Below are 16,416 nucleotides of genomic sequence, written 5' to 3'. Positions count from 1 at the left end.
GTTGCATGTTTTTAACTTATGTTGTTTCTTTCCAAATCTTTCCTAACTTCTTGAATCCAGGATATTGTTGACTTATTGTCCCAGAGATATTTAAAAATCTGTTTGGTTAACCTGTTGCTGTTCATTCTGTATAAGTGTCCAAAAAATAGCAGTCACCTCTTTCTTAGTGTTTCATTTATGTTTCCTATGTTGTGATAACTACTTCTTCATTGCTTCTTAATTTCCATACCTCTGTATTTTTTGGTGGCCCAAGTACTTTTTGAATGATTTTTTTGTCCTAGGACTTCAAGTTTATGTAATTTGTGGTTCAGTACTAAACATTCACTTGCATAGAGTCATTCTGGTTTTACTACTGTGTTGTAGTGCTGTTTCTTAAAATTTTTAGACAAACACCTTTTGTTGTAGACATTCCCAGTTATTCCATAAGCTCTCTCCATTTTATGTACTCTTTCTTCTACAACAAATTCTTTGAAGCCATTTTCTTCAATAATTTCTCCCAAATATTTAAATTTATTTACTCTCTTTATCTGGCCAGTATCTGTTGCTAGGGATTCAGGAGCATTTCTTATACTTGTCATAAATTTTGTTTTTCTACATATATTCTTAAACCTGCTTTGTTGGCTATTTCTTTTAAGAGATTGATCTGTATTCCAGCATTTGTTAAGTTTTCAGAAAGAATGGCAAAATCATCTGCAAGTGCTAAATAGTGAATTTCAGTACCTTTGTTTTTAATTCCCAGTCTGATTGGTGATAGCTTCTGTTCTTTTAATTTTTGTTTCCATTCTCTTACTATTTTCTCTAGTACACAGTTAAAGAGGAGTGGAGACAGGCCATCACCTTGCCTTACACCTAGATTTATGTTGAATGGCTTCGATATTTCACCCTGAAACTTTACTTTTGATTTGGTGTCTGTGAGCATTTCATGAATATGGTTTGCTAATTTAGATTTGATGCCAAATTCTCTGATCACTTGAACTATCAACTGAGTCAAATACCTTTTTAAAATCCATAGAGTTACAACTATATCTTTGGAATTCGTAAGTCTGTGATGAATTATGGACTTCAGATTGAAAGTCTGTTCTGAGAAAGATCTTCCCTTTCTAAATCCACTCTGATATTCTCCCAATTGGCTATCAAATGTTGCTTCTACCTTGCCTTTATTTCTTGCACATCTGGGAAAGTTCTTCTACTTGATCAGACCAATGGAACACATTGAACGAACGAATGGAAAATGTTAGAAAATTATATAACAATTAAAAATGACCTAACAATTGACTATAATTTTTCTATATGTATGATTTTTTTCTGGTAACTTCTTTCAGGTCTAATAGCATCTTCAGAGTGTGTCATATTTTTGTTATACAACTTTTACATTTTGGCTGCCATTTTGGGATGGAACTAGACTTGAAAATTATTTAAAGGAAAGTAAATCATGAAATTGTACATAGCTGCTGTATTTTTTTTTTATCACTGTTAAGTTCGAACTATCATGGATAAAGATGTTATTTACAAGTTATTAACCATAAACTATTTGAGGATACTTAAAAAAAAAAAAAATAGGACTTCTTATTTCATCAAATGTATCTTTTATCCCAATTTATTATTGCTGTAATCAAAGAGCTTATTGTTGTTGTTATTGTGTGGCACAATGAGTTAATTAATGTGTGCACCTAACAATTTGTAAACTCATAGCAAATAGATTATTCAGTAAATTACATATATTCTAAAAATAAAATAATTATTTTAAAGCAATAAAATTTCTATGAAAATAAAAATGAAGACCATTTAATACTACTTGCATCCTCAAAATTCACGGTGTTGGTCAGAGCTGGGACCAGTGTTTACAAATTTTGCTCCATCTCATTACAGATGTGCTCAATGCGACTGAGACTAGGTAACAAGAGGGACCATACAAGCCTGTGGACTGCTCTTCAAATTATTCTTAAGTAATCTGGGCAAGATGGGGTGGAGTCTTTTCTTACTGAAGGCACAGATCACCTGTCATGATACTGTAGGTAGCCTAACAAACAAATTAGACAATAAGGTTAATTGGATACTCCATCAGTACCTGGAGGAACATTGACATATTAAAAACGTTGATACAAACTATAGGAATTGATTTTCTACTTGCCATCACAGTTGGATTCCTCAAGGGCAAGTTTCTGGGTAGGAAAAGAGGAAATACAATTAAACTGCACTGACATGTAAACAGTATTTATTGAATAAGAATAGCTACTACAGGGGATATAAAATGAATTAACATGCAGGCATGCTACTCATGATGTCAGCAAGAGATTATACAAAGTGTAAGGAAAGACACATGTACAATGGTTGAACTACCATGTCTTGGCTTGAAACAAAATCACTAAAGAGCTGAAATAAAGGCACAGTCACAAGTTCACTCTTGCAGGGCAGAGAACAAAACTGGTGCAATGAATGAGACCTCCTACATGACTTGCGTTTACACACTGAAAACACTATTTACAATATTTCACTCACAATGTTTTTGGGGGGTCATCTCTACATGAATTTAATTTACACAGAGCAAAAGGACACACTGTTCAGCCATAAACACATTAGATAGTGAATTATTCTAGCTGTAACTTTGTGTGAAAGGGTTAATACAATGATGTTATTTCATATGTTCATAGCCCACACACAGTTACATATTTGACTTGTCAAAAATATGTGAGGACTCTCAAACATACATGAATGGGCCTGTAAGCTGTGCCATTTGGCAGGTCTTGTAACACTGATCTTCTGTCCCGGCTAATGTTAATGTGGCAGTAATCGAGAAGCGATTCCTGGAGTTGCACCTGGAATAGCTTTCCGGAAAGAGTGGCTGCAGGTGCTTGTTCACATTTAAGAGGGGTAGGCCCAGTGGCTCTCACTGTTTATACAAGTAGCCTGCAATGCTTGCGCAGTGTAGTCACACAAGCCCAACTTACTGGTATGTAGCCTTCTGGCTGCTCATACACTTATCTGGTAGCACTATACAGCAAGCCTGTAAGTTCTATTGTTATATGGTGAAACACTGTACATCATTCAGCAGTGGTGTCTGAACACACTTGATCAGTGTCCACAAGAAAGAGTGCCAGCAGTGGGGAAAAAGCTTACAGCCACAACTGGCCCAAGAAAAACCTGCCTATGGCAAAGAGGCAGCCAGGGAGAGAGTCTATGATACCACAGTGCTGGTTGCATATTTGGCACGTGCCCATGCATCTTCTGCTGAAGTGTTTGCTTCATCTGAAGGGAAAACGAGTGGCAGATGTGAATGTTGGAGGGTGCATGTCACCACACATTCCTTTCCTCTCTCCCTGTGAGAAGGAAATGGTGGGGTGTAGGTTTAAGTAGAGTTCTTGGCAGTGAACCGGGGCATATGATAACAACAGCACTATCGGGTCAGGGCCAGTGGTGTAGGCTGGTGGCCCAGTACTGCAACACAGGAGGTGGTGATGTCATATGTGGTGAGCTTGTATACCTCACACAGCAAGCTTGGTGCATGGCATGGGTGCAGTGCAGAGAAAGTGCAGTATGGTGTGGGGCAGTGCCACTCTACACTGCCAACTGTGGCAGGGGTTGATGTTGTCCTGTGGCCAGGGGTATGGGCAGGTCCATGGCAACACAGTCACAGAGTCATGTGGGGGTTGTGGGCTGATAGGCTAGTACCTGTGCAGGTTGTGCATGGGCGGCGGTGCACTGGTGTGTGTTTGCTAAATGTGTATCGGTGCGTACTTGTGCCATGGGTAGCTGCTGTTTTGCGTATTGTTGGATGATCTCTTCCCATGTCACTGTGGGGGTTGTGTGCTGATATTGGGTTTAGTGTGCCAATGGGTTCAACTGGCACCGCAGAGAAGGTGATTGGTACACTGGTGCTGAAGGTGCAGGGGCAGCATGACACACTGTGAGTGGGGGCATCTGGGGTCAGGTCAGGTGGTAGGGTGAGGTGGTAGATACTGCAGGCAGCTCCTCTGGGACAGGTAGTGGCAGACTGAATGGTAGGGTGGCTTTGATACTCAGGTCTCAAGACCTGCCCATTGGGTCAGTGCTACCAGCAGGGCTGGTGGCATTGGTGGTGGCATCGTCATTGTCTGGTGCCAACTTGACCTTGACTGGAGGTGCAGAGAGGCTGGGGAGACTGGGAGTATACACCAGCTTAAACCAGTCAATGGAGGCCACTGAAATGCAGAAAATGGGTCTTTTCTCGATGCTTGAGAATGAGTGAGGGCCCAAGTACTGTGAGTTGTTTGTGGCTGGTAGGCATCTGTGGGGAGCTTGACAAGCAAGTACAACTATTCTGCTGTACAAACAGACTGTGTTCATCATGGTGCTGTGGGGTCATTGGGCATAAGCACAGGTGGCCATAGACAAGGGCTGTGCCTTGACAAAACCACCTGGCACAGCAAGCAGATGCCCAAATACAAACTAAGTGGTGGATGTCCTCAATTTGACCTTGTGGTCCACAAGCAAACCAAGGAGAACCAGTGACAGGGTGGCAGATCATGTGACAGTCTGGCAGGTGAGGACAGCTTTTGAAGTCATGTGAAACCACTCCACCAGTTCATCTGTGGCGTTGTAGTAGCTTGCAGTTAAGTGAACTAAAGTGCCACAAGTCTCAGTGGTTTGAAAATACAGGACGTAAAGTGTTGACTGCAGTCTGCAGTTAAGTGACAGGTGAAAACTGACAAGCAAGACACATGTCTCAGTGAAGACCTAGCAATGATATCTTATGAGATGCCCAGCACTGGCTCAGCCTCCAGCCAGTGAGCAAACCTGTCGACTATGGTGAGCATGTATCGGTAACCATTAGACCATCGAAGTGGGCCCATGTTGTCAACATTTACATGCGAGAAACATTATTCCACTGGGGGAAAACCAGCCTAATCAAAGCATGCATATGATGGCTAACTCTGGTGCACTGGCACAGTAACAGTCACAGGCCCAGTTACCGCAATCCTGCTGAATCCCAGGCCTGAAGAAGTGGTTCAGCATGAGAACCACCGACAGACAGACACTGCAGTGTGACAGGTCATAGAGATAGTCATAGGCCAGTTTGCACAAGTCAGAAGGGGAGGGGGAGGGAGTAAGGACAGTTATGATCTGGTCTGCTGAGCCATCTGACTGATCAAGGTTTGTAAGGAAGTCGTATCAGATATGAAGGTTGGTGGTAGCAACTTCTTGTGGTTGGAAGACAAGGCCAATGTTCAGGTCACATTGTAACTTGTGCAACTCAGGGTCAGAAGATTTGGAGGAGGCCAGGATAGTTTAGGTGGGAGATAAGGACACAGGAGGGGCTGAGGCAGTCAGCAGCAGTATTTTCAATGCCTACTATGTGTTGGATGTCTGTCATGAACTGCACCATGTACTCTTACTGGTGCAACAATCTGAGGGACATTTGGGGACTTTCCTTCTGACAAAATCCTATCATAAGATGGTGGTGGTCAGTGAAGATTGTGAAGGGGCATCCTTCAACTTAGGGACAGAAGTATTTGACCACCTCATAAACTATGAGGAGCTTGCGGTCATATATGGCCCATTTTTGCTGTAGCTTGGACAACTTCACTGAAAAGATGGCCACCAACTGCCAGGTTTATCCATATGTTGCTCGAGGATGGCGCCTAAGGTAGATTATCAGGCATCAGTGATGACTGCAGGTAGGGTGGCGGTGGGTCAGAAGGGTGATATCAAACAGGTCACACTTCATTCACACAAAACTGTCCATCATTTGGACACTCCAAAGCACAGGCTTATTTTCTTTTCCTTGGAAGTGGCAGTGAGGGGCTCTTGTACACTTGCAGCATTTTGTACATGACAGTAGGAAAAATTTGCCATGCTGAGGAACCGATAGAGTTCCTTGAAGGCTGTGAAGCACAGAAAGTCAGCTATTGCCTAGCCCTTCTTGGCGAGTGGTGTGTTCCAGAAGTTCAATTTCTGGAGTTTCAAAAACGTACTCCTCCAGGTTAATTATAACTCCTGCCATTGGAAGCAGAAGAGTAATATATGGAGTGTCAACAGTGCTCTGTGAGACTGCAAGGGTAGCATAGCATTGCAGGGCACAATGGTGAACGTTATCTAGAAAGCACTGCCAGATTTGAGCAGCATTGTGGAACCAAAACAGCATAAAAATTTCTCATAGAGGCTGAACGGTGTGATAATTGCTGTTTTATCTATCCTCCAGGTTGACCGGGATTTGCTTGAATGCTTCCGCACAATCATCTTGCTGAAGACTGTTGTGCTGGAGAGGTTGTCACTGTAGTTTCAAAGGTGGTGCATGGAGCGTAACAGCACCATGTCCTATCTTTTTTTGGGACCATGAGTAGGCCAGAGGCCAATGGACATTTACAGGGGTGGAGCATACTAGTGATGGTCACTGCCTTGATCTGTGTGTAAACAGCTCATCACTTGTCCAGTGGGAGGCAGTGAGAATGGTGGAAAACTGGAGGGCCCAGCATTGTTGCTATATAGTACACTGTGTCATGGTGCACCTCTTAGGGAGGGGCAGGAAGTGTGTGTGGCAAGAGGGAATTCTGTGAGAAGATTGGCAAAATGACCCGAGTAAGATAGCCATTTGATTGTGAAGTGAGTGGCTGTGTAGGATTCACAGGGGATGTGACAGTGGGATGTGCCATCCACAATGCGGCAGATCACCAGGTTGAAGAGCAGGACATAGTGGGAAATGAAATCAACACCAAGTATAGGGCCCATGCCATTGTCAGTGGTGAAAATTTCATAGGAAATTTTGACTGAGGGTTAGGTCAACAGATCAGGTGTGGGTACAGTAGGTGGTGATAACTGAGCCATTAGCTGCAGTGAGGAATAGAGAGAAAGTAGAGGTGCCTACTGCTGGTCACCACTAATGTTTGGAGCCCAAGAGCACAGTGCTCAACAGTGTGTGGCATTGCTACTGAAATGTTTGTGGTATCAGTAGAGCAGAGAATAGCAGAGACCACAATGGTCACAAATGTCTTGGTAGACACCACTTCATTGGCGGGGGTGGGGAAGGATTGGGGGGAGGGAAGGGTGTGCCTTTTGCAGGCATGTGCACTGGGGGCTATCAGGCAGACAACCATCATGGGTGTAGGCATAAAGAAAGCTGTACATACCAAGCTCACAATGCTTGTGGATGATGGTTGGCTGAATTGGCATGGCACGCAGGCGATCATGTTGAAGACTCTGTCTTTTAAAGTGGCTGCCTCATCAGTGTTTATGAAATCATATATGGCCAGGTGCCATGCAGATTGTGGTGGCCAGGTGCATGGGCTAGTTTGGGAATAATAGTTGTTTGGGCATTGTGATGGACTCTGTAAGGGCACAGAGGTGTTGGAAAAGCTGTGAAGGTTACATGTCAGTGCATTCTTCAAACAAAAATGTTGTGTATATGAACTGCATCTTGGATTATGTTCATTGCGATATCAAATGGTCTTTTGGCATGACAGAACTGTTGGACTGCAGTAGATTTGACATGATGTCAGGTGAGTGCTATGGTTCCTGGTCCTGTGCTCCATGCATTTGTTTGATGTGGGTGTGATCCCCAATGACTGACTGGCCCAAATGCCCCACATTTATGTTTTCATAATTATTTCATGGCACCTGAAGGAGAAGCTTCAAGCTTTGAAACTACTTGTGGCTTAAATTTAGAAAATTAGAAGCAACTGAAGTGGATTTTTACTCTACAAATACTTTCCTCAATTGGTGATGTACACCTGATCAAATATTTTGTGGAGTGAAAGTACTGATTAGACAAAAGTGAGCAGTCAGAATAACATGTGATGTTCACTGAAAATCGTCACCTAACCAAGGAGTTATGTATTTTAACTGGTCCTTCACAATAGACATATTTGCTTCTGGAATTCTTCATAAATAATCCATCAAAACTTAGCAAGAATATTAATATCCTGTAATACAACAGTAAAATAAAAAATAACATTTATTACTCATTGCTGTAGTTGTCAGTGGCTTAGAAAAGAATATAGTCACAGAACTCTTTGATCAGTTGCCCAATAATATTAATTTTTAATAATATTAAATCATATTCTAATATAAAACTAATTTCTGACAACAACATGGATAGGTTAGATTGCAACTCACCACATAGAGGAGATGTTGAGTCTCAAAGAGTCACAATGAAGAAAGGTAACAGAAATACTGTATTTCAGCTTTTGGACAAAATCATTCTTCAGAAGTAGAAAAAACACACACATTCACACAACAACAACTGGCACACATATAGCCATTGTTACCAGGCACTAAGGCCAGACTGCAACTGCATCTAACATGAGCAGAAATCAAGCTGGGTAGCTGGGCGAGTAAGAGGCATGAGATGGAGAGGGAGACTTATAGCAGTATAGACATGAGGGAACATGCTAATGCTGCCTGAGGAAGTGTGCAGGAGTATGGTGGGGGCAGGATAGGGAGGTGAATCATTGGGTTGCTGTGCTTGGGGGGGGGGGGGGGGGGGAAGGGAGGGAAGGGGGGGGGGAAGGGGGGGAGGAGGGAGATTGAGAGAGGAGAGAAGAGAAAAAGGCTATGTAGCTGTATAGGCTAGCGAATGCTGAGGCCAGGGGTGTCATGGGAAAACTAAACTCATTTCTTTTGGACAACTCCTATTCTGCAGATGAATTTTTAATTAAAATTTGTAACATGTGAGCTCAAAAAGAAAAATATGTGTTAAATATCTGTGTATCACTAATTACAAGACAAAAGTTTATTTCTATTAAATTTAAGGCAGTGTTTATTTAGTAAAGTCTAAACTATACAGTAAGTGAATACATTTACTACTTTCAATATTTACATTCCATCCAATACTTTATAATATTGTATCAGTGTTAAAAATATATGATAGTTGATTGTGACCTTTGTCCTCAATACATTATTGTTCACAGCAGTTCAATCTGGTGACATTCATAATGTGGGCTAGTTTGATTTAAATCATTTATCATGTTCCATAAAGGAGAACTTCAGGGCTGCAGATCAAGTTAGCATGTACACTGACAAGAGACAATTAATTTGATATCAAAAAAGAGAATAAGAACTATCATCATTTTTAACAAAGGTGCCTGTTTATAATAAACATTGCAACTTAACATGCAGCTAACAGGAGCATTCAGTTCTCGAAGCCAAATAATTTGCAATTTTGTATGTTAGCAGTGGCAACTAAAATTTTATTTTGAATTAGTACAGATTCTAAATGTCTAACTTTTACAAAATATAATGCAACTGAATAGATAAAAAATCTATTCACCAAGTAATGGCAGGAGAAAATATATATGAAGGTTAGAGAAATGTTCAAGCTTTCTTAGCCAGTGGTTTCTTCTTCTGGCAGAAGAATTGAAGGGAAAGGATGGGGGATGAAAGAAAACAAATGGACAGGTTTAGGAAATAGGTGGAGTTCAGAAAAGTTGCCCAGAACTCTGATCAGGGGAGACTTACCAGATAGGATGAGAAGGAAAGGCTGATTGTTGGAGAATGCACTGGATGAGATTTGAAAACCTGAGCTCTTAAAGGTGGGAGATAGGGTAATAAGCAAGACAGAGATTACTGACAAAAAACCCATTTGAGTATATTTCAAAATTGTTACAATGCTTTGTGAGTAACCAAATATTTGTACCTACCAAAAGGTCTGAAATTAACATATGGAAGAACTGAAAATATTCATCAAAGATTGTTTTGTAGATGCAAATTGGGGAGTTATATAGTATAAGTATACACCAGGCCATGTAATTAGATTTTTGGAAATGTAATATTTTGGAAATGTAAGAAACAGGGAAGTGTTACAAAATATTCTACTTTTGCTGAATAAGTAGCACTGACAGAAGCTGTCACTGAGATTAAGTTGATTCTGGATATTTTGATGCAAAGTCTGATGAATCTTTAAAAGTATATGATGACAACTCAGGGGCAGAGGGTATTGCTAAATATGGTAACTTTACAAAAAGCTGAAATGTGTTGAAGTACACTACCACTTTTAGAATGAATGTTACAGGAACAGAATTACTGACATTAGCACAATGGATTTAGAAAACAATGTAGCAGACACTTTAACAAAATTCATGTGCACGAGTAAATCTGTAAAATTTTGAGAAATGTTGGATGTAATTTGATTGCAATATAAATGTAAGGAGGCATGTTGGAATGTGGTACATTTATATCAATAGTATTGACAGTGTCAAGAGGGTTCTTAACAATAAGCATACATGAGTGTGTAATAGCCAGTTTGATATTCTGAGTATATTTGCTGCATGAAGACAGATGTAAATTGTATTTAACTTTTTGTTAATAAAAAGTCTTAACAGTCTTCTCCACCTATGACCATGTCTGGAATGTTTATTATGAAATAGCTCTATACTAATTATAACTTACCGCCATTTTGTCATTGCCTGAATGACTGGATTTGACACATTACTCCCATTACTTCTTACAGTATATCAGGCCATAGTACTTCTGCAATAGACCTGGTCACAGAGGCAGCTGGGCAGCGTTTCTGCACCAGTTTATTCAGGGTCTCTGCCTTCTTCCAGCTAAATGTGGAACACAGGAAGATCAAATAGGTGGATGGAGCCTCTGCTTCCTTCACATGTTTTTAATGCATTTAGATACAGAAATCATTAGAAATTAGCTTATGTGTGCTTCAGAGGGAAGAGAATGGCAGGAAAGTGTGGTGTCTTGCCCACACGTTGCTAATAGGGTGCTTACGGGATGCAGTGTTCTCGGAATGCTATGCAAAAATTCAATCAAATAACATTAGTAGCTTTATTTTCAAAAAGCAAATTAACGATTCTTAACTTGACTATAGCAAATGTTGCTAGTGAAAGGTGACATGAAAACAATATAGTCTGATAGTGAAGCACTAAACATGCTGCAGACTTGGACTGATCTAAGTGGCTGAGGCTAGCAGGAGCTGCGTATATATTCACTTGCTGCAGGGGACATGTCTGGTGCAGAGCGGTACAATGCCGTGCACCATTGGCTGCCCTTTCTGCACTGCCTTCTCTGCTGTAGCATGCCGGCTTTTCATTTCGGCATTTGTGGATATGCTGGAACAGAAAGAAAATGGTTTACAATATACTGTTACCTTTTAAATGCATGGGAATACAGTTTCCAAATTCACAGAAGTGAATTATGTATAAAGCTGACTTTGTATTTAGTAGGATATAAGTTGATATAGTTTTTATAAAGGATGAAGCAGTTGTAAAAGTAGGGCAACCATTATAATGTTGTTGTTATTGTTGTTGTGGTCTTCAGCCCAGACACTGGTTTGTTGCAGTTCTCCAAGCTACTCTATCCTGTGCAAGTTCTTCATCTCCGAGTAACTACTACAACCTACATCCCTCTGAATCTGCTTGCCGTATTCATCTCTTTGTCTCCCTCTATGATATTTCCCCAAAAGCCTGCCTCGAGTACTAAATTAGTAATCCCTTGATGCCTCAGAGTGTGTCCTACCAACTGATCCCTTCCTTTGGTCAGGTTGTACCACAAATTTCTCTTCTTCCCAATTCTATTCAGTACCTACTCATTAGTTATGTGGTCTATCCATCTAATCTTCCACATTCTTTTGTAGCACCACATTTCAAAAGCTTCAATTTTCTTCCTGTCTAAATTGTTTATCATCTATGTTTCACTCCCATACATGGCTACACTCCATACAAATACTTTCAGAAAGGACTTCCTGACACTTAAAACTATCCTGAGCATTAACAAATTTCTCTTCCTCATAAATACTTTTCTTTCCATTGCCAGTCTACATTTTATATCCTCCATACTTTGATCATCATCAGTTATTTTGCTCTCCAAATTACAAAACTCATTTACTATTTTAAGTGTCCCATTTCCTAATCTAATTCACTCCGCATCACCAGCTTTAATTTGACTACATTCCATTATCCTTGTTTTGCTATTGTTGATATTCATCTTATATCCTTCTTTCAAGTTATTGACCATTCTGTTCAACTGCTTTTCCAAGTCCTTTGCTGTCTCTGATGAATTTGCAATGTCATCGGAAAACCTCAAAATTTTATTTCTTCTCCTTGGACTTCAATTCCTACTCCAAATTTTTCTTTTGTTTCCTTTACTGCTTGCTCAGTATACAGATTGAATGACATTGGGGATAGGCTACAACCCTGTCTCACTTCCTTCACCATCACTGCTCCTCTTTTGTGCCCCTCAACTCTTATAACTTGTCATCTGGTTTCTGTACAAATTGTAAATATCCTTTTGCTCCCTGTATTTCACCACTGCCACCTTTAGAATTTGAAAAAGAATATTCCAGTCAACAATGTCACAAGCTTTATGTGAGTCTGCAAATGCTATAAACATAGGTTTGCCTTTCAATAACTTGCCTTCTGTGAAAGGTCATAGGGTCAGTATTGCCTTGCGTATTCCTACATTTCTCTGAAATCCAAACTCATCTTCCCTGAGGTTGGCTTCTATGAGTTTTTCCATTCTTCTGTAAAGTATTCATGTTAGTATTTTTCAGCCGTGACTTATTAAACTGATAGTTCAGTAATTTACAGTCCTGTCAGCACTTGCTTTCTTTGGAATTGTGGTTATTATATTCTTCTTGAAGTCTGAGGGTATTTTACCTGTCTCATACATCTTTCTCACCTGATGGAAGATTTTTGTAATAGCTGGCTCTCCCAAGGCTATCAGTAGCTCTAATGGAATATTGTCTACTCTTGGGGCCTTGTTTCAACTTAAGTCTTTCAGTGTTTTGTCAAATTCTTCATTCAGTATCATATCTCCCAGTTTTCCTCTACATCCTCTTCCATTTCTATAATACAGCCCTAAGTGCATCTTCCTTGTATAGACCCTCTATATACTCCTTCCAACTTTCTGCTTTCCCTTCTTTGCTTAGGACTAGTTTTCCATCTGAGCTCTTGATATTCATACAGGTGGTTGTCTTTTCTCTAAAGGTCTCTTTAATTTTTCTGTAGCCAGTGTCTATCTCAACCCTAGTGATATATGCTTCTACATCCTTACATTTGTCCTTTAGCCATCCTTGATTAGCCATTTTGCACTTCCTGTCAATCTCATCTTTTAGACATTTGTATTCCTTTCGCCCAATTTATTTATTACATTTTTATATTTTCTCCTCTCATCAATTAAATCCCATACCTCTTGTGTTACCCAACTGTTTCTACTAACCCTCGGATTTTTTCTGACTTGATCCTCTGCTGCCTTTACAATTTCACCTCTCAAAGCTACCCATTCTTCTTCTACTGTATTCCTTTTCTCTGTTCCTGGCAATTGTTCCCTAAGACTTCCTCTGAAATGCTCTACAACCTCTGGTTCTTTCAGTTTAGCCACATCCCATCTCCTGAAATTTTTTTCCTTTATTCATTTTCTTCAGTTTTTATCTGCAGTTCATAACGAATAACTTGTGGTCAGAGTCCACATCTGCCCCTAGAAATGCCTTACAATTTAAAATCTCGTTCTTAAATCTCTGTCCAGCCATTATATAATCAATCTGAAACCTTCCGGTGTCTCCAAGTCTCTTCCACATGTACAACCTTCTCTCATGATTCTTAAACCAAGTATTAGCTGTGATTAAATTATGCTCTGTGCAAAATTGTACCAGGCAGCTTCCTCTTTCATTCCTTTCCCCCAGTCCATATTCAACTACTAGTTTTCCTTCTCTTCCTTTTCCTACTAATGAATTCCAGCCCCCACGACTATTAAATTTTTGGCTCCCTTAACTATCTGAATAAATTCTTTTACCTCATCATACATTTACTTATCTCCTCCTCATCTGCAGAGCTAGTTGGCATATAAACTTGTACTACTGTGGCGGGTGTGGGCTTCTTGTCTACCTTGGCTACAATAATGCATTCACTATGCTGTTCATAGTAGTTTATCCATGCTCTTAATTTTTACTCATTATTAAACCTACTCCTGCATTACCCCTTTTGATTTTGTGCTTATAGCCCTGTATTCAACTGATCAGAAGTCCCATTCCTCCTGCCACCAAAATTCACAAAATCTGACTAAATCTGACTTTAACCTATCCATTTCTCTTTTTAAATTTTCTGCCTACCTGCTCAATTAAGGATTTGACATTCCACCCTCTGATTTGTAGAACATCAGTTTTGTTTTTCCTGATGACGATGTCCTCCTAAGTAGTCTCCACCAAGAGATCCAAATGAGGGACTATTTTGCCTCCAGAATATGTTATTCAGGAGTATGCCACCATCTTTGAACTATACAGTAGTGCTGCATGCCCTCGGGAAAAATTCAGCCATTCACAGTACAAGCACAGCAAGGCCATTTTGGTTGATGTTAGAAGGCCAGATCAGTCAATCATCCGGAGTTTTGGCTCTGTAACAACTTCAGATACCTTATGCTTGTCTGGCCTCTCAACAGAACCCCTCTGTTGTGGTTGCACCTATGGTACAACTATCTGCATTGCTGAGGTATGCAAGCCTACCCACCAGTGGCAACCTCTGGCTTTATTTTTATTTCTTCGTTAGATACATTCAAATAATAACTGTTTTTATAAGACCTTTGCTGCCTTAGTAAACTGATGATTAATTTTATGAGAGCAATTAATTTGTCATTATTTCAGTCAATATGTCCTGGATTAGTGAAAACTGAGATAATGGATAACCTGAAGATACTTGACAAGAAAAGGATTTATTCCAAACTTTCCTATCTTCAACCAGAACACATTGCAGATGCTGTTGTGTATGTACTCTCACAGCCTGTTATTTTGGAGGTAAGGTATCTTTCATGATCCAGCATCTCTTATTTAAGTAAACAGTAATTTGGAAGACCATAAGTGATAATGGTATTCTGTACACATTCTGTAATCAGTCTGTTCAGCCAGAATGAAGTCAAGGAGTGTATAATTCAAACACTTCTAGAAAGGGCTAATGTATTGTACTATTTAGTATATTGTTATTGCCTGCCCTTTCTTGTTTCAGAAACAGTTTTAATAGTTATTTTTTCAATTTTTAACATTTTTACTGTGCTGTCACTGATTAGTTATCTATTTTGTTCTATATTTTATATTCTTATTTTCTAGGTTCCTATGTTGGTAATACAGCATGTTGGACAGGGAAGAATAATTGAGTCACAGTGAAGAATTAAAACAAAACTTAGGATCATTCATAGAACTGATAACCAACAAGAAGCCACAAAACTGGAAATATACAACTGAATGTAAAAAATTAATATGAAATTCTGCTCATAATGTCCCTCCACTTTAGTTGAATTCATTGATAAAGTGAAGATACAATTTTACAAATAGTATTTCACACTGTGTATACTGTTGTTCTCTTTTTGGGTTCCATACCTTATTCAACAAAAATGGAACCCTTATAGGATCACTTTCTTGTCCTTCTGTCTGTCTGTCTGTCAGTCCAATTGTTAAGATTCCATTTTGAATGGGTAGAGGAATGAAGTTGGAATTTGTGTTACATTCTAAGGTATATGATACCTTGATGGTGTCAAAAATTTTATCTTCTAAGTCAATGCAATCAAAAGATGTGGCCATGTATGTCACATATTTTGATACTCACAAAGACACTCATCAAAACCTATAGGGTACTTCCTGTTGACCTAGACTCAGAAGATTTGGCAAGAAGCAAGGTTTCATGGTAAAAATAAAGGAAAAATCTGAAAATTGTGTTTGTATCACATTTTTTACTATTTGTTCTCTGTCTTCCTCTGTCTACCCGTCTGTTCAGACCCCTTTTCCCCTGAAATGGGTAGAGGTATTAAGTTGAAATTTATGTGAAATACTGAGTTATATGGGCCTTGGCAGTGTAAAAAATTTAAGCTTCAAAGTCAATACAATCAGAAGACCTCTTTTTGGCAAGAATGGATAGAGATATGAAATTGAAACCTGTCAAATAATAAGGTCTAAGGTACCTTGGGGGTGCAAATAATTTTAGCCTAAAGCAATGCAATCAAAAGATATGGCCATTTATGTCACATATTTTGATACTTGCAAACTTACTCATCAAAACCTGTAGATGAATTATGTATATATTTATTGGTCTTGGCGTAAAAGCAGTAAAGCATGTACATGGAAACCAAGAGGTTGCGAGATAGAATCTTGGCCCAACTACAGACTTTTCAGTCTTCATTTCAACCAATCCTTCACCTCCCAGTGATGAGAGGAGTTACTAGAAACTGCACATGATTCAGATTCCATGTTAAACTGTACATCCTCTTTCCCCATATGGAGAATCATTGAAATGATGCTTACACATTGCCTTATGTCTGTGAATTGTCAATTAGATGTTATGTAATCTCTGTGATACAGATGCTTTGTGCAAATAAAGGTACATTTATCTGATGTTTAAATTCGCTAACTGTTCCTGAACATTTTCTGGTGGTGAAACATAGGAAGGCCACAACAAAGAGAGAATTTTCAGAATCACAGGGATGTCGAAGATATACTGAGCGAGCATGCACCAG

The 16,416-nt window shown here is 39.5% G+C and overlaps 1 protein-coding gene across 1 annotated transcript in view; it reads left to right on the top strand.

Annotated features, from left to right (window-relative positions):
* LOC124777705 (dehydrogenase/reductase SDR family member 11-like) overlaps nt 1-15,129 on the top strand; it is a 64,353-nt gene extending 49,224 nt beyond the window's left edge. Inside the window, exons 5-6 of the mRNA XM_047253200.1 lie at nt 14,558-14,707; nt 15,017-15,129. Of these exons, the coding sequence (XP_047109156.1) occupies nt 14,558-14,707; nt 15,017-15,073 (207 nt within the window). The 3' untranslated portion in view covers nt 15,074-15,129. The remainder of the gene's footprint in view (nt 1-14,557; nt 14,708-15,016) is intronic.
* Nucleotides 15,130-16,416: the final 1,287 nt, after the last annotated feature.

The sequence above is a fragment of the Schistocerca piceifrons genome, chromosome 2 (assembly GCF_021461385.2).
Source record: "Schistocerca piceifrons isolate TAMUIC-IGC-003096 chromosome 2, iqSchPice1.1, whole genome shotgun sequence".
In the NCBI taxonomy this organism is placed as follows: Eukaryota; Metazoa; Arthropoda; class Insecta; order Orthoptera; family Acrididae; genus Schistocerca; species Schistocerca piceifrons.
This window is presented reverse-complemented; position numbering and strand designations above follow the sequence as displayed.